This window comes from Cydia strobilella, chromosome Z (genome assembly GCF_947568885.1).
Source record: "Cydia strobilella chromosome Z, ilCydStro3.1, whole genome shotgun sequence".
NCBI classification, from domain to species: domain Eukaryota; kingdom Metazoa; phylum Arthropoda; class Insecta; order Lepidoptera; family Tortricidae; genus Cydia; species Cydia strobilella.
The window spans coordinates 5,358,383-5,381,935 of NC_086068.1; the positions used below are offsets into that span (position 1 = coordinate 5,358,383).

Sequence of the window (23,553 nt, forward strand, 5' to 3'; positions counted from 1 at the left end):
CGCGACAGGCTTTAAGGTGGAGGAAAGAGACAAGCTAATGTTTGTCCGTTTAATTAAGAATTAAAGTATGCCAAGCACTTAGAAATCTAAAGGGGCCACTGATTACCAGTCCGCTGGACTATGGATGGTAAAGAAAGGATGTCAATCTCTATAAATGAAAAGTGTCCATCAAAAAACAGTAAATAGGCGACGCCACCGTACACTAAAGTACCTATATATGGATGGTATAGAAAGGATGCCAATCTCTTATGGCAGAATTGTTGCAAAAGTGACCGCTTTCAGCTTTAAATAATAGTTCTTAATCTCTCCGGTGGCGCTAGTTAGGCTCTGGGACATGTAGTCATGAACCATATAAGGCAACAAATAACCCGACCAAATTACGTAGGTTGTTTTTGGTAGTATTTCGGTGTATGGTGGCGCCGCCTAATTACTGTTTTTTGATGGACACTTTTCATACATAGAGATTTGGCTCCTTTATATAGTCTCCATGGGGCCACTGATTACCAGTCCGCTGGACTATGGATGGTTTAGAAAGGATGTCAATCTCTATAAATGAAAAGTGTCCATCAAAAAACAGTAAATAGGCGACGCCACCGTACACTAAAGTATATGGATGGTATAGAAAGGATGCCAATCTCTTATGGCAGAATTGTTGCGAAAGTGACCGCTTTCAGCTTTAAATAATAGTTCCTAATCTCTCCAGTGGCGCTAGTTAGGGTCTGGGACATGAGTATAACATGAACCAACAAATAACCCGACCAATTTACGTAGGTTGTTTTGGTAGTATTTCGGTGTATGGTGGCGCCGCCTAATTACTGTTTTTTGATGGACCCTTTTCATACATAGATATTTGGCTCCTTTATATAGTCTCCATGCTAAAGTACTTAGACCATACACCTAGTATTTTATATAGATGTGCACCCGTGCGACCGGTAGGGACAGAATATACGCAATGCGACAAAATTAAAAACACGTTTTAACATTCCTGACAACATACCAGAAACAACCTACGTAATTTGGTCGGGTTATTTGTTGCCCCTCCCCCATTTCATCTCTACATTATTATACCTCTATGGTTCATGTCATAGAGTCTCCTATATATTACAATACTCTTTGGTCTCAGAGCCTACCTAGCGCCACCGGAGAGATTAGGAACTATTATTTACAGCTGAAAGCTGGTGGAAAGAGATTGACATCCTTTCTATACCATTCATAACGCCTTGATATGCATCATATGCATCAATGTCATCTCATATTTTACTATCTTTGAAAACTTGTCAAAAACCTGTAAAAGGTATGGTATGAATACGTCTCTTTGGTTTACTAAAAAGGCTAGTGCTGCACTCTGGTGGCTGAACATTGCAGTAATATCTCCTATCAATTTGACGTCGAGTTATTACGATAAATTATGGATGGCAGAAAGGATGCTAATCTCTTATGGCAGAATTGTTGCAAAAGTGGCCGCTTTCAGCTTTAAATAATAGTTCCTAATCTCTCCGGTGGCGCTAGTTAGGTTCTGGGACATAAGTATAACATGAACCATATAAGGCAACAAATAACCCGAACAAATTACGTGGGTTGTTTTTGGTAGTATTTCGGTGTATGGTGGCGCCGCCTAATTACTGTTTTTTGATGGACACTTTTCATACATAGAGATTTGGCTCCTTTATATAGTCTCCATGCGATAAATGGAATTTCATTTAAAAACTCAGGTTTGATGTCAATCAGTTTCAAAGTCAAAGGAACCTTTTTCTATTTGTAACGTACAAAAGAGGTTTGATGAGCCATGAGGTTTTTTTTTTCACAAAGAGGTAAGTCAACATTTATATTGAATCCGTCAATAAAACGCATGTGAAATTGTATTCGACATTTTGTAAGCGAATTCGTATTTTATACCGAAAATAGTGCGTATTTTCAATATGTAATTTCATATTGTTGAGTGCCCTGATGTTGAGTATTACGTACTTAAATCGAGAACTCTTCATAAAATGTAAATAATACATTTTAATTAAGGTGAACATCGAACATTGAACTATAAATAATATTATTACTACGTATAGTACCGGCACAGAGAATCTGTATTTAAATCCATTTATTCTATTTATAGCGCCTCTCTCTCGTAAGTTGTTGTTTTGACAATAAACCATAGAAGCGGAGTGTGAATCTCGAGACGCATGAATTTTACGGCGCTTACGAAATTTTAGTCGCGTGGTACAGGTTGCGATTGCGACAATTTCATTGTTTGATATGGCTTCTCTATAGTATAATTATTCAATAACATCGAAAGCGGTTTTTTTTAAATGGCCAATATCTTAGGGCGCCCGCTAGCTGGCACGGTTGCACGGAGCGGGTGATCAGGTTACTACGGGGTACTACGTAGGCGATGCGGCGCGGGGTGAATCAATCCCTTGATACCTATATAGAAGTGTCCTATGTGGGCGATCTCGTTGCGAACCCGAAAGCCGTGCGGCCGCCGCGCCGCGCCGCTTCGCTTCGCGTTTGCGAGTGTTCGCCTACGTAACGCTGCGTCATACGTATATATGATAGGTTTAAAAAAAAAACATACAAAAAAACATGACTTCATAACTCCTCTCCTTGTTTTTGGTGCTATAGCTATAACATTGCGAGGCGTTTTAATTGGGGGAAAAGTAAGTAAAATCAATTATTGAAGGTGTGCAATTATGTATTTTATTCGAATATAACATTGCCGGGCGTTTTAATTGGGGGAAAAGTAATGCCAGGTGACCACTGTGACACCCACCGCTGAACAGCTGCCAGGCTGCTAATTAATAATTGGTATAGCACACTAACTAGAGGCATTTCGTTGCTCCATAAATTGCAAACCTATTTCCGTAGCTAGCTCTCCGTCTATCTTTAAAGCATAATTATAATACCGCCTCATGTACTCGTTACTACTCACCCCACCCCACCCCGTACGTACGTACTCTCATACAAAAACACATTATTTACACCATTTCATTTTCAGACCCAGTCCAGTGACAAAGAAATGGCTTTTGAGAAACCTCCAGTAAGTGAAAAAAGTTCGTGAACCTCATTCCGGGTTATTCCTGATGTAGAGGTGGTCTATCGCGGTTCACCGTGGCAACTCGGCGAGCGTGATGGGCGCCATTTGCATTTGGAGGAGCGCGGGGCGAGTTTTGCGAATAGTTTTTAGGGTTTCGTACCCAAAGGGTAAAAACGGGATTCTATTACTAAGACTCCGCTGTCCGTCCGTCCGTCTGTCTGTCTGTCTGTCCGTCTGTCACCAACCAGCGTTCTCCGTTTATGCGACAGATGCCTAAACCGCTCGACCACTCGGTCACGGTGGCATGGCTCGAAATTTCCAAGTATATGACAATTTCCTGAGGGCTTGTTCGACCTAGCCGAATCAACTCAGGTGATTTTCGGGCTAGCGAAGAGAGATGGCGCTGCCATTAATACTCTATAGAGTATCCAGATTCTATTACGGTATAGAGTCTAGTACTCTATAGAGTTTTCCTTCGTATATGACATTAATTTCGACCTAAGTATAATTTGTCAGGTGATCATAGACACGGGAAGCTACACCATAAAAGCTGGTTTCGCATGCGACAACCATCCTGTGGCCATCTTTAGGACGGCCGTCGGTCGCCCGAGCTACCTGAACGGCAGTTATGGGAAGGAGCCTTACGATGTTTACGTTGGTGAGTGTGTTGATATTTGCGCCGTACGCTGCGAGTAGCGTCACGTATGCGACAACCATTCTGTGGCCATCTTTAGGAAAGCCGTCGGTCGCCCGAGCCACCCGAACGGCAGTTATGGGAAGGAGCCTTACGATGTTTACGTTGGTGAGTGTGTTGATATTTGCGCCGTACGCTGCGAGTAGCGTCACGTATGCGACAACCATTCTGTGGCCATCTTTAGGAAAGCCGTCGGTCGCCCGAGCCACCCGAACGGCAGTTATGGGAAGGAGCCTTACGATGTTTACGTTGGTGAGTGTGTAGATATTTATGCCGTACGCTGCGAGCAGCGTCACGTATGTGACAACCATCCTGTCCCTGTCCTGCCCACCATACTTCACCTAATTCACCTAAAGTGTTGCTCCCACGTCCCATACAAATTTAGTGATCCCAACAGTGATAGTCACAGCATCGGACTATTACTGAGGTTAATAAAGACGTAATGGGCTTTTGATCCCCGGTGATGCCCCGGTGATGCCCCGGTGATCCCGATGCTCATGGCCATACACAGAAGATTAATTTTAATTCTAATTTGATCTTCATTTTATTTTTATCTCAATTTAAATTTTAACTGTAATTCTAATTTTATTTTGACATGTAAATTGGCTTTTGTTTTTAATTTTAATAGTAATTTTTATTTTTGATCTTGATTTTATTATTATTATTTTTATTTTTGATTTCAACGTTAATTTTAATTAAAACTGTAATTCAAATTTTATTTTAACACGTGAATGAGCGTTTGTTTTTAATTATACCTAATTGTATATTTAATTTTAAGTTACATTTTAATTTTTTTTTTTTGATCTCAATTTATATTTTAACCGTAATTCTAATTTTATTATTTTACATGTAAATTGTAATAAGTATGAGCATATAAGTATGAGCATATATATATATAGTCAGCAAGAAACGTGTCACAATTTTTTTTTTACAATATCTTGTTTATATTTTCGCTATTTTAAGGTCCATATAAAAAACTACATAATTCCCTTATTACAGGAAATGAGGCCACAGAACAGGGCGAAGACCTGGAGATCAGCTACCCCGTAGTAAAAGGGAGGATAGTTCATTGGGACAATATTGAAAGGATCCTCCATCACATCCTGTATAGGGAGCTGAAGGTAGCTCCCGAGGATAGAGCCATCATGCTGTCTCTTGCTGCCAGTACGCCGATGAGCGAGAAGTGAGTACACCGACATAGAACATTACTATAGAAGTTTGACTGAAAAATAACCCCACGTGTATCATATAGGGTTGTTGACACAAGTTAAATTTTATAACTAAATCTAGTTAAATAGATAGAAAATGAGAAAATAACAATAAATTAGAAACATAATAAATATATTGGAATAGCAAAAACATACAAGACCTGCTAAAAGTTTTTAATATTTTTTTAATTTAATTTTAATTTTTATTTTATTTTATTATTTTTATTTTTTATTTAAACATCCAAATAGGAAAAAATAATGGTAGGTACCATTCGATACCTTACATTTTATATTTAAAAAAAAAGTATAGCAACAATTCATAAACGCAATATTTCACCTTCGCAATTTCCTTGTTTTCCATACATCGAAACGGCTTCTGTTACATGCTGACGTCACGGTCTATTGCCATTTAGTTAGGAGCGTTCGTACTTTGACCATCATTTGTGACTTGTGTATTGCTTTAAGACAATGGGTCCCATACAGACATTTGATCCTCAAAACAAACCTGATCGACTGATACCATTCATGAGAAAATGACAATGCCCTATTAATAATTGTACCGCGAGTGACTAGTGCGCGCAGTAAGGCTAAGGTGATTGCTTTTTTATCATCTGTCATCATGCCTGTCACGTTCTAACAAGTATGTAAGTGCGAAAATTTGTCTTTCATAAGAATTATAAGTTCATAATTTATATTTTAAGCTTTCCAAGTTAAACATTCAATATTGGACTTTATTACAATAGCGTTTGAGTTCAAATTTGTATTCTTTTATTCTTAACACCGATATGAATGAAATTACTAGCAAACTTGAACAGTAAATAAACATTGTATTACAAACGAAATATTACATTTAACCTTCGTGTTCATTACAATATAGACTTTAATTATATGACATTAAAGTTGAAATTTGAACGCTCTGTTTTTTTGACTGGAATCAGAAGTTTGGTTGGGGGTGTAGATACGATAAGGGGGGGTGGATAAGGGGAGAGAGGGGGAGGTAATTAAGTGAGTGTTCTGTGAGCCTCATAAACGGTTGGTGAGATTGTTAAAATAGATTAGACCGCAGGGGTTCCCAATCTTTTTCAGTCCGCGGCGCACTTGCAAGTTTAAAATTTCGGCGGCGGCGCCCTAACTTAACTAGGCTATTTGAAATAGACTTGTAACATGTTGAGGAGGATTGCCTAACGGCGCCCTTCTCTACTGTCTACGGCAGCGGTTCCTAATCTGGGGGTAATTACCCCCGTGGGGGTAAAACTGGCATTTTACGGGGGTACCTATCTATAAGAAAAAATATTAACCACTGGTCTACGGCGCCCCAAGGCGCCGCGGCGCATGGTTTGGAAACCCCTGGATTAGGGCAAGGTTTTGTTCGATGAGTTTTGATAGAACTGGTGACTTTTTAGGGTTCCATACTCAAAGTGTAAAAACGGGACCCTATTACTAAGACTTCTCTGTCCGTCTGTCTGTCTGTCACCAGGCTGTATCTCATGAACCATGAGAGCTAGAGAGTTAAAATTTGTCACAGATGATATATTACTGTTGCCGCTATAACAACAAATACTAAAAAGTGCTTACAAATGAAAAATAAACAGAAAAAACCGACCAAGTGCGAATCGGACTCACGCACGAAGGGTACCATTACGCAAAAAATGGCAAAAAAATCACTTGTTGTGTTGGGGCCCCACTTAAATATATTTAGTATTTGTTGTTATAGCGGCAACAGAAATACATCATTTGTGAAAATGTCAACTGTCTAGCTATCACGGTTTGTGAGATACAGCCTGGGGACAGACAGATGGACAGACAGACAGACGGACAAACGGACAGTCTTAGTAATAGGGTCCCGTTTTTAGCTCTTGGGTACGGAACCCTAAAAAATCATAGAACCGAATAAAATCCGTAAAATATGTAAATAACTCTCTCGTTAGGGGTGATTTAAAAACTCAATTGGATGAAATGGCTTCCAATTTGGAAGATTGCACTTTGTGACCCGCTTTTGATATATTTACTTTTATTACTGTATACCGACTGCGGATGGGACGTTCAGGTGTGATTAAAGGTGTTTTATCCACACCAGCTCGTAAAGGCTCTCTTTATTCTTCAAAAACTGATGGGAAATTTGCAGTTTAACCGCAAGATTTGCAAAGTTTTTGTTTTTACATTGTGTACATATGCCATATCTTCTTAACAAAACTTCCGTGAGACACAGACATATTAAATATATTAATAACGGGTCACTCACGTGTTTTAAGTCGAAAACGCTCGACATGTTTCACTCCGTACCGAGAAACATCATCAGGAGCTTGCGTCGACGGTGACGGACCGGCGCAGACACTATATCCACCACCATAATTATCTTCTTCTTCGACCTAGCGTTTTCCCGGCCTAGCGCCACGGTCCGCTTTCCTACTTAATCTTATCCATTTTGCCCGGTCTTATTCACATATGCCATATGATAAATAATAATAATAATTACAAACAATGTATTATTTTCAGGTTTAGATGCTGTGAAATAATCTTCGAAACGCTAAACTGTATAGGACTGTGCATTCAGTCACAGGGCGTCCTTACCATGTACGGGAGTGGATACACTACAGGCATCTGCGTTGACATGGGGTACGTATGGGCATAAGTGTACTATTTACTTTTTTAGGGTTCCATACCCAAAGGGTAAATACGGGACCCTATTACTAAGACTTGTCTGTCTGCCCGTCTGTCACCAGGCTGTATCTCATGAACCGTGATAACTAGACAGTTGAAATTTTCACAGATGATGTATTTCTGTTGCCGCTATAACAACAAATACTAAAAACAGAATAAAATAAATATTAAGGGGGGCTCCCATACAACAAACGTGTTTTTTTTTTGCCCATTTTTGCGTAATGGTACGGAATCCTTCGTGCGCGAGTCCGACTCGCCCTTGGCCGGTTTCTTCGAATAAACATCAACTTTTGGGTTAATTCTACTCAAAATCACGAGAATTCTAAACAGAAAAATTAAATATGTCCCCAAAAATGACAGTTTTGTAACGCATTTTCACATACATTTTGTATGGACCGTTACAAAACTGACACCCAAAATTTGTATGAAGCACTGGGGACACTTTTTCTTTGTCTCATTCAATAATTGGTACTAGAGCGCTGGTGGCCTAGCGGTAAGAGCGTGCGACTTGCAATCCGGAGGTCGCGGGTTCAAACCCCGGCTCGTACCGATGAGTTTTTCGGAACTTATATGTACGAAATATCATTTGATATTTACCAGTCGCTTTTCGGTGAAGGAAAACATCGTGAGGAAACCGGACTAATCCCGACAAGGCCTAGTTTCCCCTCTGGGTTGGACGGTCAGATGGCAGTCGCTTTCGTAAAAACTAGTGCCTACGCCAATTCTTGGGATTAGTTGCCAAGCGGACCCCAGGCTCCCATGGAGCCGTGGCAAAATGCCGGGACAACGCGAGGAAGATGATTCAATAATTGGTACTCGTGACTGAGTCTAAATACCCCAAAAGTAAGTAAGTAAGCTCTTTATTTAAAAGTTGATGGTTTTTCGAAAAAAAATAATGCTACCATTTTTTCTGAAAACCCCCGTATTTGTTAGTAACCTTTATTGATCGTGTTATTTACAAGATTTTATTTAACTTGTTTTGTTTGTATGTATGAATGTTCGGGTCAAGTTACATACTTATCGTCGCTATACTTACTCAACCAGTCAACCTCATATCTGCATCATAATTGATAGAAATGTCGCTTTTCTTTCATTCGGAATAAGAGTGTTTTTGTCATCAAATGAGTGTTGCAGATACGAGGTTGAGTAAGTATAGCGGCGATATTGTGATACACATGTATTTGGTGTTTCTTAAAACAAAAACGTCACTTTTGACACTGACAAATCCGATCCATATCGTATCGAGATCAAATTTTTGACGTTTATTAAAATTAGAATCAGGCCGGTTGTCGTTGCAAATGCCATGCAGTTATCTCGGTCCCACTCTATCTGCTAGCAATAATTGGGTCAAAATTCTTTTCCTTGTCTTGTTTCTGACCACTCTGTCACGCTTGTATTTCATTCTTCTATCAAATAAATAAAAAAAGTCGAAAGCTATCGCATGTCTTTCTAGCTGTAAATTATATTTTCAATGGGAAAAAGTAAAAACTAAATTTCATCTCATAAAAAAAACTCCACTTCGTCACATTTTTTGGTGACAAAAAACAAGACAACGAAAAAAGATTTGACCCAATAGGGAATATCACTGCAATGTTCTGCCACCAGAGTGCAGCACTAGCCTCTTTAGTAAATCATAGAGTAATTTATACATACTGTGCCTTTAACAGTTTTTTGACAAGTTTTCAGAGATAATAAAATATGACATTGATGCATCAAGGCGGTTTGTTTACAAAGGACCTACCGGGAAACGCGAATCCAAAATTTCGCTATCTGCCTCTTTAGCGCTCGAATATGTAAGTGACAGAGATGTTAGATAACGAAATTTCGATTTTCTTGTTTCGCGATAGACCCTCAGATTGTGAGAGTAGCTCCTCTACGCAGAGTTTCGCGCATGGAGACTATATAAAGGAGCCAAATCTCTATGTATGAAAAGTGTCCATCAAAAAACAGTAATTAGGCGGCGCCACCATACACCGAAATACTACCAAAAACAACCTACGTAATTTGGTCGGGTTATTTGTTGCCTTATATGGTTCATGTTATAGTCATGTCCCAGAGCCTAACTAGCGCCACCGGAGAGATTAAGAACTATTATTTAAAGCTGAAAGCCACCGGAGAGATTAAGAACTATTATTTAAAGCTGAAAGCGGTCACTTTTGCAACAATTCTGCCATAAGAGATTGGCATCCTTTCTATACCATCCATAGTTTCACGTAATATTCCCTATTCATTTATTCCAGATATGACAAGGTAGACATATCCCCGGTGTACGAAGGAGGTCTTATTGCGTATGCGCAAACGACCACCGGTATCCCGAGCCTTGGACTCCATGACTATGTACGAAGGCTTCTTGAAGGTAAACGTAACACTTTATAAGGCACTAAGCGACCCGCCCCGGCTTCGCACGGGTGCATTGCTGATTGGTTTACAATCAGTTCTTTATTTAAGGACCTATCTTTCACCAAAAAACTACATTATCAAGCCAAAATGATATTACCAAAGATAGATATGACTCCGTAATATATGGATACAGTTTAAGGAAAAAACGTGCCTCGAAAATCAAGAAAATTTGATTCTCGTTCAGAGGGCGCTACTAGCTTTGGCCTACTGTCGTATAGGTGGCGTTGACGGTTTCGTTTGTTATTTAACAATTTTAACGCATGTCAGTGAAAGAACATGGGTCAAAATCATAAAAATAATTAATGCAAATAAAAAAAAACATTTATCCATATTTAAATACATTTTATCGTATTTTTATAAATCTTCATTTTTTGTTTTAAAGTGTGTCGACAGATAGCAGTGAATTTCCTGGGGTTACAAAATTTACTATGACAGCACCGCTCTAGTATAAGTTACTCTATGATATTGATGATAAAAATATATTTCCAGAAAGAAATATCAACATAACTTCTCAACGAGTGCTGCGTGATTTAAAGAAGAATGCTTACATTACAAGAAACGCCGCTTTTAACAGGAAGACTGGTACAAAAACCTTCACTCTGCCCGATGGCGAAGTTATAGACATCAGCAACGAAGCCTTCATGGCAGGTTAGTAGTATAACAATAGTATTTTATACAATTGTGATATAATAGAAAGCTTTTCAGTCGACTACCCTGTTTCAGCAAGCTTCGTTGCCTAAGTAAGGTACAAGATTGGAAAACTTGATTATATCACTATTGTATACAATTCTTTATCTACGGGTCATCTAAAAAAATACTTGTTTCACAATAAAACCTAAATAATTAATGAAAATTGGTAGGTGTCTTTACTATGGGAGCGCGGCGGCAGGTGATTGGTCAAATTCTTTTTCAACACACTTGCTTAAAACGACGTTTTTATTCTACCGATTTTTGGCTCATAATCCTAGATATTAAACACGCGTGCTCTTTCAGTGTATTATTCCACTCGTGCTTTTTCATTATATTATCCGACTGAGTTAAGAAGCTAACTGATTGCTATAAATATGCATGGAAAGAGCCTTCTTTAATTGGTCGGACTGGCGGGCACGGGCGCGCCCGACCGCCTGCGCGGTGCGCGGCCCGGCCGGCCCGCCCGCGGCCGGGGCGAGCGAGGGCCGGCCGGCAGTACGAGTATGACAGATGAAACACACAATACTAACTGTTTTAACTATTAAAATTTGATTAATATGAAAGTTTATTTTTTTTCTCGCAAGTGTGTTGAAAAAGTCGTATGAAACGCGTGTGCATTGGTCATTACACACATCGGCTTTCTTATTGCGCGCTCGCTTACAGCTCGCCCGCACAATATCGCCTCGTGTGTAATGACCAACTTAGCACACTTGTATCATAATGTACTATTATAGTTGACTACAGCGTGTCGAATAAATATTATAGTTGAGTTGGGGGTCCATCCATTAATGAAAAGTACGCAATTATAGTTTGGTATACGAAGTAGAAAAAAAAACAATTTCGGACAGTCAAAAAAAGTAATCTCCACACCATTTCGTACCTTTTCACAGTGACAATCAATATGAAAGTCGCTAGGGATCTCATTATACTATTGTCATTGTGACAAGGTACGAAATGGTATTGATATTCAATTTTTTGAACGTACCTACTGCTACCAATCCAAAAGGCTTCCCAAACAACTTTAATGTAAGGACATCATCCACAAGATCTATCGTCGCTTTTAACTCTCGCATCTACATAGAAAACATCCATAACTCAGAAACAAATGTGATGAACAGACAAATAAATGCCTTTATCAGGATTCGAACCCAAGATTTAACAGGTGCTTTGTTGGTAGGAGAAGTCCTCTTCCAACCGGAACTGGCCGCTCCAGACTGGGACGTGCTATCTATACCCAAAGCAGTACAGAAGGCAGCAGAAATGTGCGATCCTGATCTACGATCTGAACTGTTGGACGGTGTCGTGCCCTGTGGAGGCATGTCCATGATACCTGGACTGTGTCCTAGGTTAGTATCGTTGACTTTAAACCTTTATGCATTGGCTTAAGGTCCGTAAGTATTTTGTGTAGTGTCACGGTCGCCATGTAAAGAGACGATACGAGGAAATAGACTGATACGTGCTATACAAACGCAAGGAAGTACAAAAGGCCCTGAAATATGAAAACCGAACTGTTGGACGGTGTCGTGCCCTGTGGAGGCATGTCCATGATACCTGGACTGTGTCCTAGGTTAGTATCGTTGACTTTAAACCTTACTGCATTGGCACCGTAAGTATTTTGTGTAGTGTCACGGTCGCCATATAAAGAGACGATACGAGGAAATAGACTGATACGTGCTATACATACGCAAGGAAGTACAAAGGGCCCTGAAATATGAAAACCGAACTGTTAGACGGCGTCGTACCCTGTGGAGGGATGTCCATGATACCTGGACTTTGTTCTAGATTAGTATCGTTGACCTTGAACCTTACTGCATTGGCTTAAGGTCCGTAAGTATTTTGTGTAGTGTCACGGTCGCTATAGGCAAGGCGGCAGAAATGTGAGACCCTGAACTACGATCAGGATCCGGCTAAATATCCTATAAAATTTTCGATGTTTCCATTCTATTAACGTCATCAAAGTCAAAGTTTATGAAAAATGGTAAGGAATGGAAAAAAAATCTTGACACTTTTTTCTCCTATTAGGATCGAAAGAGCTCGTGATTCCTAGTATAAATAGCATAAAAATGTCCAAATCAATAAAGTGTAGTGTACAATTTTAAATAAAATCACCCGTGTCGTACAAATTTTTGTATGTCCTAGATTAAAACAAGATCTGGAAGTGCTGACCAACGAGGTAGTGAACGTGTATTCGTCAGACGAGGCGTATGCTCTGTCGTGGCTTGGTGGCGCCACATTTGCAGGTAAATTATAGTAGTTACGTGTAGCTATACTAGCATGTTTTTTTTTTCTTAAAAAAAAAACACTTAGAACTAGGTATACAATATTTTCGCCAAATTGAAGACAGTTTGTTGGCGATGAAGACAGTTTGTTGGCGATCTCTAGTCTAGTCAGAGCATTTTCTGAGGTTATAATATTTGTGCATAGATTATGGTTTATACAAAGAACCACCAAAAGGCAGTAAAGTGTAGGTACGTTCTAATTGTGGGTATCAGGTACTGTGCGTCACGCTCAACGATAATTACTAGCGAAACTCACGCGCGAATGATAAGAAAACTACATAATTTAGATATCATTTTGACATCAAAATGTAAATTATAATTGGCCTACTTGTACAGTCGAGTTCATTAACATTTTAACTGTCCGTGCATTACATGACATGCACCGTCAAACTGCTCTGTCACGTCTACGTGACGTCAGAAATGGATGGCTGTCATTTGTGCATTACCTGTAATGCACGGACGTATCGATCCATGTCACCATCAAAGCGAGGGGCAGTTAAAAGTGTAAATATGTATACATTTTTTCACCTTATTGCAATGGGTTTCGAAAAAATTTATACATATTTATTAACTCGACTGTATAATATATGCATTACCTGATAAACACGCTCAATTTTAGGTATGCCGGACCCGAAAATATGGGTTACTAAGAGGCAGTACGAAGATTTTGGAGAGAAAATTGTCAAAAACAAGTTTACTTAGTTAATTTTGTCTAGTTGTAATAAAAGCATAATTGATTATTTTGTCTTACATTAGTTTCTTCATATTTTCTAACAGCATTAGCAAATGTATATGCTACTGTGTAAAATCCCGTTTTAAATGAAAACGCGTTAGTTAAAACTAGTTTTCCGTAACGCCTCGGTGATAACGCGTTTTTTCACTAGGGTAAAAAGTAAAAATGTTTTCCGAAATGCCTTGCTAGTTTAACTGGGATTTTTCAGTCAAAACTAAACTAGTTTTCACTAATTAATAGGAATAAATTTCAGTTAAAACTAGTTTTCACTAGCAGAAACACGTTTTCACTAGGTGACACTATTCTGCTTTTGTTTTCACACTATTCTGCCACATTTGAACTATTTGAATATTATAGGTGCGATGAAAAGCCTTAGTACTGTTTTAACTGAGGCTGACTAAACTAGCAAGCACAATGCGAACGTTTCCGAAGTACTATGGGAAAAGATTATTCAGTATCTATAGTCTATTCGAACGTCATTATACCTAAAAAACAATCGAAAATCGACATTTTTTTAGAGCATTCATCAAATAAATTGTCAGTTTCCACTCGTTCCAGTCAACCACTTTCTGTAAAGGTGTACTCGTACCATCGCCCACACTGTTAACCCTTAATTTGGCGCAGTCCAAAATACTGAACACTTACTTTGGAAAAAAATGTAAGCAAATCTCTATACGTTGACTATATAAAAAAAAACTGTGCGCCAGCGCACTCACACCTGTCAATTTTGAACCAAAATGTTGATCAAGAGGGAAACGCTGCGCTGTGCCCAGGTATTTATTGTGCCGGAGCTGGAGGAGGGCAAGCGATAGCATGACGGGCATCTTCTCAGGTATAAATATGTGCAGGTATATTATCTTTAATATCATAGCTTCCGATACACGAATTATGACACTTCGCTCGATACAATTAATTCCCAAAGTAACCTCTAACTCGGACTTTTAATCCAACTTTACTCGGTTATTTATTATGTGATACTATAAACAAAAAAATAAGAAAAAACAATCTTAACTTAAATAGTAATTTCATAGCTTTCGAATTTCGATATTGTAGGGTAACGTTTTTAAAATAAATAAAAATCGACAAAATTCGATCAAAATGGATACTTAGCGAGCATGCTCTTTCCCGTTCTTTCTTGCAAAATGTGACAGAGACTACGGCAAACCGATGGAACGGCCTTAAGCGCCACATGAATAACTGCAACATTGACCCATTTCTGTGGGCGAAGCACGCGGCCGACCGCCCTATATGGACATATTTTGTTATAAAACAAACTGGTCACTTTGAATCCTGTCTACTTATGGAACTAGATATCGGACGGGATGAGCTGAAAGCCCGACCACCAGCGGGTATTAGGTATAATTACAGCAATGGTGTCCTTACCTGCCCGACTGCCCGTTGTGTGCACGGGTATTTGTTAATAAGATCGGCTACGCAAGCCACACGCGGGCACAGTCTTCAGCAGCGGAGTTGAAGCAGTCGCCGTGGTCGAAGTATATGGTATATAACTGACAGTTCGTATACCTTATTATAAAAGGCATAAGGTACACCGATGGACAGTTAAGAGTTTTGCTCTTTGTACCAGGAAAATTACTATGTTGTTGAAATCGTGTTTCCCGGTGGTGGTGGAGATTTCTTAGTAGTTTATTCAACGCTTGGAGAGCGGTGAGCGCTCGGTGACGCCAACAATTGGCAGTGAATGTATACTACAGGACTAGAAAATTTGCAAGTTGGGTAAAGCTTTAGGAAAAATCGGAATTGGAAACGTCTAGCAACACATTCCTACTCGCAAACATCCTTTCCTTGTTTTGGTACAAAAAACCTCGCTCGAGGATAGGTAAATAAAGTGTTTCTATTGGTTCATGACAAACACATTCCTCGCTACGCATACGTCAAAATCGCTCACCTAGGACACTTCCATATGTATCACTATCAATGGTTTGTTTCTTTCGCTCCGCCTTCGCGTCGAAATCGCGCCGCACCGCTTCGCTTCGCGTTCGCGAGTAGTTCGCTTACGTAAGATGTCACATCTATTTGATACTGTTCTGTCAGTGTCAAAAGTGACTTTTGTGGTCGTGAGGGTTTCAAGTGTTAACGTCTAAGGTGGAAATAATTTCTATTTATGCTAATAACTATTAATTTGTACTAATACTTAATAAATAAATAAATTTTGGAATTGTAAACCTATCTGCAGTTATAATATCATTGGTTCAAAATATATGAATACTGTGTAAGTATAAATATTTCTCGTTTAATATCATAGGACTACCAGTACACCCAACCAACATCTTTTCATATTTTATTCGTTTTTCCTCCCTGTCAATACATCAGCAAGGCTATTATCAAACCTAAACCATAATAAATCAACAGACCAACTTATTCGTGCGGTTCGCATCACAATATTTACATACGATTTCTTTGACAGGATTATGTTTTGGGCGGCAAATGTAATTGTGCATAAAGGGATGGGCACATGTGTGGGAAAAGTTGTTTATGCTTAGATCCCGGTTTTTATGCTACTTTTTAGGGATCTGTGCCCAAAGGGTAAAAACGGGATCCTATTACTAAGACTGTCCATCTGTCCGTCGGTCCGTCTGTCCGTCTGTCTGTCTGTCCGTCTGTCCGGCTGTCCGTCTCTCCGTCTGTCCGTCTGTCTGTCACCAGGCTGTCCGGTTTTTTTATAGTATATTTTATGCGAGATTCGCGTTTTTAGCACTTTTGCTTTTAATATGGATTTAAATGAAACCAAAAAACAGAGCCTGTCTAAGCAATTAACTTTGCACCGACGTGAATAGTTATGGTCAGCGTGCTCCCGACTCTATAACTACATATTTCAATTAAATTTCATCGACTAATTATATAAAATAGAATCAGCTTTTTTCTTGTCACTTCTTGAAATGCCATAAAAACACAATTTAAAGAATGACCCAGGACACGTAACGTTCTCCCGGGTCATTCTTTAAATTGTGTTTTTATGGCATTTATATGAATCGAAAATGTATTTGATTTGTATTTGTTGTGGTAATTTTAGGCCCTTTCCGAATAGGTCGGGTATCAATTCTAACAAACTGTGTCACGATGACTCCATGGCTGACGGGACTAAATAAAAAGAAGAAATACATAATATTGTCTTCGGTTACCGCGATAGTTACTCATGAAATAAAACAATGAAGACGGATTATATCGCGTATATTGAATTTATCATCCCGACGTTTCGAACCCTTTACAGCGTTCGTGGTCAACGAGGAAAAACAACTACAACATGCAAACGTACCCACATACAAGAATAATGAACCTCAATAGACTATCAACTTTAAGGCTGTTTATACATGCAAAAACCACGAAAATATACGCTATACACGGTGCCCATGAGGAAAGAGAAAAAATTAAACAGCGTATTCCTGACTATATTTAAAGTTAAAAATGTAATATAATGTTTGCTGGATTCGGCTTTGTTTTTCCAATATCCATTTTTGTGTAAAAAAGTTTAAGTAAATCACCGGTATAGTATAAAACACATTGTTGACATATTAACCGTCAGAATATTTGAATATTTTCTGTCAACTCGCCCTAAGATACTTTTATACTAGAGAAGCAAACGTTAGGTATTTATTATGTATAAAAATTTAAAAAAAAATTAAAAAAGCATAATTCGACCTTGGTCCATATAACATTTATTACTTCTTATGACCCCAGGAATGCGTTGCTCAATTTTTTCCCTTTCCTCATGGGCACAGTGTCATAATTTTATTTCAAGAAATGCATAGTTGGTCCACCCATATTATATTTGACCTACCTATATAAATATGTATTTGAATGTCTCTTGCGCTCTAACATGTGAAAAGGAATTCAGAGCATCAATCCATTTACAAATTTCGCACCCCGATTTACAGATTGAATTAAATTTCTGAGAAAAATATATAAAGCATACAAAGGGAAACGCACCTTAACACCGTGAAATAAGGTAGCTTTTAAAACGTCCGTCCGAGAAAAAAAGGTGGGCGCCACGATTTGCTTCCAACTATCAAACAAAACATCTTCGACTTCATTCGGACACTTAAATAAGAACTCTATTTATAAGTCCTTACGGTTGCTATTTGGTCTTTACGGATTGGGAAGAGTTTAGGCTTAAAATCTGATAAGAAAATGGAATTCCACGTCCATGCTTCTAGTCTTTAATTTTAAAACGGCGTAAGTTGTTTGTAGTTTGTATGACTTATAGAACTTTGTCTGTATCAGCATTTTTCAAACTATGGGTCGCTAGCGAAATTTGAGTGAGCCCTGAAACATAAGACGGCGTGCCGACCGACCGGGTTTAACAGCCTCTAATTAATTCATATTCATGCTCTCTATTTAAGACGGCCAGAGGTGGGTCCCGAATTTGGCAGTTTTTGCGAAGTGGTTCGAAGCCCAGTCAACTTTGGGAACCACTGGTCTATATGAAGCGGGAACCTTTTAAGGTACAAAGACAAAGATATTTGTAGGAGTTGGATTTCGTTTTCGAATCTTTAGGCATATGTTAAATTCATGTTACCAATTTTTTTGAAGACGTGTTCCTTTTGGAAAGTGAAATGTTTGACGGAGCCCCAAATTAAAAAAATTTCGTTCGTCACGGCGGACGAGGACATACTACACCTAGATTACCTAGCAGAGCCCGGAATTTTCACGGCAAAAGATAAAACTGTCGCAATCTTGCTAGAGTTAGAAACATTTTTTATCGATATCGATAGTTGTGTAATAGAAAAAAACGACGGTCAACCAAATAAAAACAATATTTCAAAAAATTTAAATTGTGAGGTTTGTATAAAATTATATACAAACAGATACAATTATATTATACATAAATGGCTTTGTAGTGATAAACGAAACTGTTAAGGGGCCCATTGACTATCAGTCCGCCGGACGATATCGGCCTGTCAGTTGTTCGGAACTGTCAAATTTTTCGTTCTAACTGACAGGCCTATATCGTCCGGCGGACTGATAGTCAGTGGGCCCCTTTAATCATTAAAGTAATTGTGAACGACTGATACAGTTCATACAGTATGCTCCTATTTATTGTTGATTTATTTAAATTAATTAAACTTTTAAAGTATATTTTTTATGTTCATCTAATCAAATAAATTACCACATTAAAAAAAAATCTTTATTTCGACACGTTCAAAATTCCATACAATATTGTTAGTACCATCGTTATAGCTACGTGTTAGTAACACATATGACACATGTGTGTATATTAGAACATTACTGAGAAGGAATTATTACGGTGAGTTTCATGAATGCCGCTGATGTAAACATGACTGTAATATATACATACATGTAGTTTAAGAACTTACCTTAGGAATTGCAACTCTTTGTATTAGGAATAAGGTACAAATTTAAATGCTTGAACTTTAGCTAAAACGGACACACGATGATGCTCTGATGAATTATGCAAAGGGGACAACAACGTAAGGCAAATTTGAAAAACGAAGATCGATATCTCTGTCTCTGTCGCTTTTGCAGCGTTCGATACAGATGTACTCTATGTACTACATAGATTTTGAACTTTGAGGTTCGCGGCTAAGTGAGGGTTAACCTCGTATAAAAGATTAGCCACATGCTAGTACATACTTGTGATTCTATCCCGTTCTATTATCAACGCCATAATCTTTACATTATTTTTGTGTAAATACATATCCTATCAAACAAAACTGGTCTAACAATTTGGTTGTAATTAAGACCTCATTTGTGCACAATAAAATTTAACCCGTTATTATTACGAGTGTGAACTGGTATCAAATTTTAATGTTTAGCGAAACCGTATACCTATTTACAGGGCTAAGAAAATACGATTAATAAAACCGGCCAAGAGCATGTCGGGCCATACTCAGTGTAGGGTTCCGTAGTAACAGAAGGGTTTCAATAGGCTGCCTTGAACGGGTAGGAGTAGGAGGCTATTAGTAAATATCATGTACCTACATTATAACTATTATAAGCAAACACCTTCACAGAACTTAAAGCTCAAACATTTATTCAGCAAATATGCCAAAAGGGTACTTTTACATGTCAATTTACATTTAGCAGCGCAGCGCTCCATACGTGTTTTTACTGAGGAAACTTTTGACGAAAACTCAAAACCGGCTTAACCGATTATGTTCTATAGGTTTCATTAAAAGTATTTATTAAGCTTTAAGTACTTTCACAATTTTTTTCATATTTTTTGCATTAATGGATCAAAACTTAGTTTATGCATTTTTTTCTTTCGTAGCGATTATTTCCGAAAATACTCATTTTATCAAAAAATTGTTTTCGAATGCCCCTACTCCTTTTGGAAGACCTATCCAACGACCAACGACACCCCAGACCATAGGATTAAAGCGAAAAAAATGGGGTCCCTTTGATTGACATAATTATTGAAAGTCATAAAGTAATGATTGTCATATTGTATTGTAGTTCGGGTGATTTTCCGCATCTCGACGACTGGCGCCTATTATATCATTAGTCATAATTCTGAAACCGTTAACTTTTTAAGATTTTCCTCGGGTTATCATATAGATAACCCGAGATAATAGATAATTATAGATAATTTGCACGCTTGCATGCAAGCTGGATACATGTACTGTAAACCTAATGTATGGTAACATCCCCATACCGCCGTATCAATGCAAATAAATAATTTCTGATTTCTGATAGGTTAGGTTAGGTTTGTTTTATGGCAATCCTGAAAAGTTACGCGTTTCTGAGAAAAACCATGACAATCATATGACAATCATTACATTATGACTTTCAATAATTATGTCAAACAATAGAGATCCAAAAAATGACATCCCCACTACGTGTAGAGGAGGTACCCTCAAATTTTTATAGGGTACTTGGCGAAACTATTAGGGTTCCTAGTTGACTATGAAATTCTAAAAAAGCAAAATTCACGTAATAGATACAAATGGCACGCTCACAATGCACATACGACCCACCTGTTGGGGGCCGTCCATCACCACGTTACCCCGATACCCACATAAATTTGATCTGGATTTGCCTCGATTTGTCCAGGCGTACGTACAGTCGGCTTCAATAGTGGCATGTGAAACAACGCGCCAAAAGTAACTGCCACCCTCGTTGACTCTTCCAAACAGATATATATCTGCGATTGGTACAGTCACGTCTAAAGAATTAGATACTGAGAAAGTGCCAAAAATACATATTTTTACATAACGTCAACCGGGACAAATGCGTCTGTGGTAAATGCGTCTTTTGAAGATATCTTTGAAACGCAGCATATTATCACGCATGCATCCGGACAGGTGGGCTAGCGTAGCTACCAAGTGGATGCCAGAAGAGGGGCGCGGACCCAGCAGGCCCAGACGGAGATGGCGCGACGACCTAGATACCTTTCTCAACGACTGGCCGGAGGAGACACTATATCGGGAATCGTGGAAGACAAGGGGCCTTTGCCCAGCAGTGGAACATAGGCTAGTAAAAATATATATATATAGCCTTCTGCATTAAAAGTTCAGTGACCACACTTCGAACAGAGAGGGTATCAATAGTTCTAATTCGGGCTATACACACTCGTCGAGAGACCCCGAGACAGGCCTAGAACAAGACAAGTGTGTACATGCTGTTCCCTTCTCGTCTCGCTCTTCCTTATCTCGTCTCACGCTTCTCCGATTGGATCGGAGCGGTGCCGAGACTCGGCGAGAGGCTCTCGACGAGTGTGTACAGCTGACATAAAATGTTCCGTTTAGAGAAATCTTTAAAAGACGCATTTACCTCAAGTGACGCATTTATCCCGGTTGATCTTACCGATACACGACCTTATTGCCAATATATTAAGGTAGTGTATACTTATTTTAGATACTTTGCCTGTATTTCTTATATTTCAAGACATGACTGCACAAGCTTGTTTGACAGTAGTCTAGATGACAACTTTTAATTATTGGTGTCAGTCGATCCGTACTTGTTTGTGACGTCACAATCACGTCGACGGCACGACGAAGTATGGAAAACAAGGAAAATTGCTATTTTGAGAGTGCTATACTTAGTTTATTTTTCAATAAAATGTAAAGGGGCACACTGACTATCAGTCCTCCGGACGATATCGGCCTGTCAGTTGTTTGGAACTGTCAAATTTTTGTTCTAACTGACAGGCCGATATCGTCCGGCGGACTGATAGTCAGTGGGCTCCTTTAAGTATCGAATATTGACTTCTTGTTACCATTATGAAATATAAAAAAACCTAAATCTTAAAACTGAGTTGTTATAATTTTCATATATTTTTTAGTGTCCAATTTATTGTTACAAATTGCTCATTTTCTATCTATTAAACTAGATTTTTTATAAATTTAATATGTGTCATCATCCCTATTACATAGGTATTAATAATTCAAAATTCAATGTAAAAAAGTTGAATAACTGTAATTTGACGTTGTATCGTTGTACCTAATGTTGATCATATGTATTATATAGGTAATATAACCTTCGTTTTACCACAGTCGGGCAAATAAAAACACACGATTAATTTTTGCGAAACTTTATTTTCCCAGAAATCAATTCAATAAGCAGAGCAAAGTAAAATAACAAAATGGCTGTGAAGTTATCACACAACAGACGAAGGTTAAAAACGTTCCCCGAAAAGTTAAGCAGGGTAAATTTGAATTTATGTTACCCATAAATTGATAGGGGGTTGGTATGGATATCAGGCTCGGACCCACAGACTACAGACACCGCGAGACACAGACATATTAAACATATTAATAACGGGTCACTCACGTATTTTAAGTCGAAAACTGCGCCGGTCCGTCACCGTCGACGCAAGCTCCTGATCGCTACTCGGTACGGAGTGAAACATGTCGAGCGTTTTCGACTTAAAATACGTGAGTGACCCGTTATTAATATGCTTAATACAGACACCGCATTGTGAAGCGTTTACAAAGAGCACGAGTATCCTTAATACGAGTTTAACACTAACATATTCGCATGCGCCTGCGTAAACTAACTCACAATGCATCTCCCTCGTACTGACATTGGTGCCAGTGAGATGGACTGCGTTTGTGTTGCAGTCGCTAGCGTTTAATGCCGCTTAAAACTCATGGTTTACTTACGAATGCTACGATATCAGCAGTCTAAAGCAACATTTTTGTACTGTGGGCGCAACTGAAATGACGCGCTCGTATACAACATTTGTACGGTACTTACGTGTGGTTACCTCAATGTTAGCTGGCACGGGTACTATTGTAGGTAAAATCCGTAGCGTAGCGAATAACACGCGAACGCGAATTGAATCAATCCTTCGAAACCTATAGAAGTGTTGCGAACGCGAACGCCGTGAGCCCGCCGCGCCGCGCCACTTCGCGTTCGCGACTTGTTCGCTTACGCTCATACTATTTTTCGCTCACCCGCTCCGTGCAACCACGCCAGCTTCGTCTAGTAGTTGAGATGCTCTATGCGCGGGCCCTATTTAAATTCGGGGGCAGATTATAACGGATGTGAAAAGCGTTCAAAGGCGATGATAGCATTAGAACTTTACAAGTTGATGTTAAGTTTTGATCAAATTAGGATCGATTTGTTATTTCGGAAGCGGCTCCTAATACCTTGTTTTTAAGATGGTGCGATGAAATGTAAGTAGGGATTTTAAAATTGGCTGATTTGTTTTTTTTTTACTTAATAAAAAATAAATGAGGAAAAATTCACTGTCTTGGGTGGGACTTGAACCCACGAACACTGGATCGCAAGCCCAGTGTCCTGCCATTTGAGCTACCAAGATCTTACCCAATACAGTATTTTTCCTGTTTTAATTTGTTTCTATAAGCTTGATAGGCATCGATCGCAGACGTTTTCTACTCGATACAAAATTAAATTCTACATACATACATACATACATACAT

General features: G+C 38.8%; 2 protein-coding genes across 2 annotated transcripts in view; one reads left to right on the forward strand and one right to left on the reverse strand.

The window, feature by feature from the left end:
- Positions 1-23,553, reverse strand: part of LOC134754487 (dipeptidase 1-like) — a 206,292-nt gene that overhangs the window by 86,608 nt on the left and 96,131 nt on the right. The window lies entirely within an intron of this gene.
- On the forward strand, positions 2,972-13,688 carry LOC134754105 (uncharacterized). The gene is made up of 9 exons (XM_063690180.1): positions 2,972-3,028; positions 3,542-3,683; positions 4,719-4,902; positions 7,424-7,543; positions 9,829-9,944; positions 10,478-10,636; positions 11,856-12,024; positions 12,818-12,918; positions 13,577-13,688. The coding sequence occupies exons 1-9, from the start codon at positions 3,008-3,010 to the stop codon at positions 13,657-13,659; spliced, it is 1,095 nt and encodes a 364-aa protein (XP_063546250.1). The 5' UTR covers positions 2,972-3,007; the 3' UTR covers positions 13,660-13,688.

What these genes read in the sequence shown, in the direction of transcription:
- LOC134754105 (XM_063690180.1), top strand. Translation starts at nt 3,008, where the DNA reads ATGGCTTTTGAGAAACCTCCA. An exon ending in CAACGAAGCCTTCATGGCAG is followed by an intron (nt 10,637 to 11,855) that starts GTTAGTAGTATA and finishes CTTTGTTGGTAG; the next exon opens with GAGAAGTCCTCTTCCAACCG. An exon ending in ATACCTGGACTGTGTCCTAG is followed by an intron (nt 12,025 to 12,817) that starts GTTAGTATCGTT and finishes TGTATGTCCTAG; the next exon opens with ATTAAAACAAGATCTGGAAG.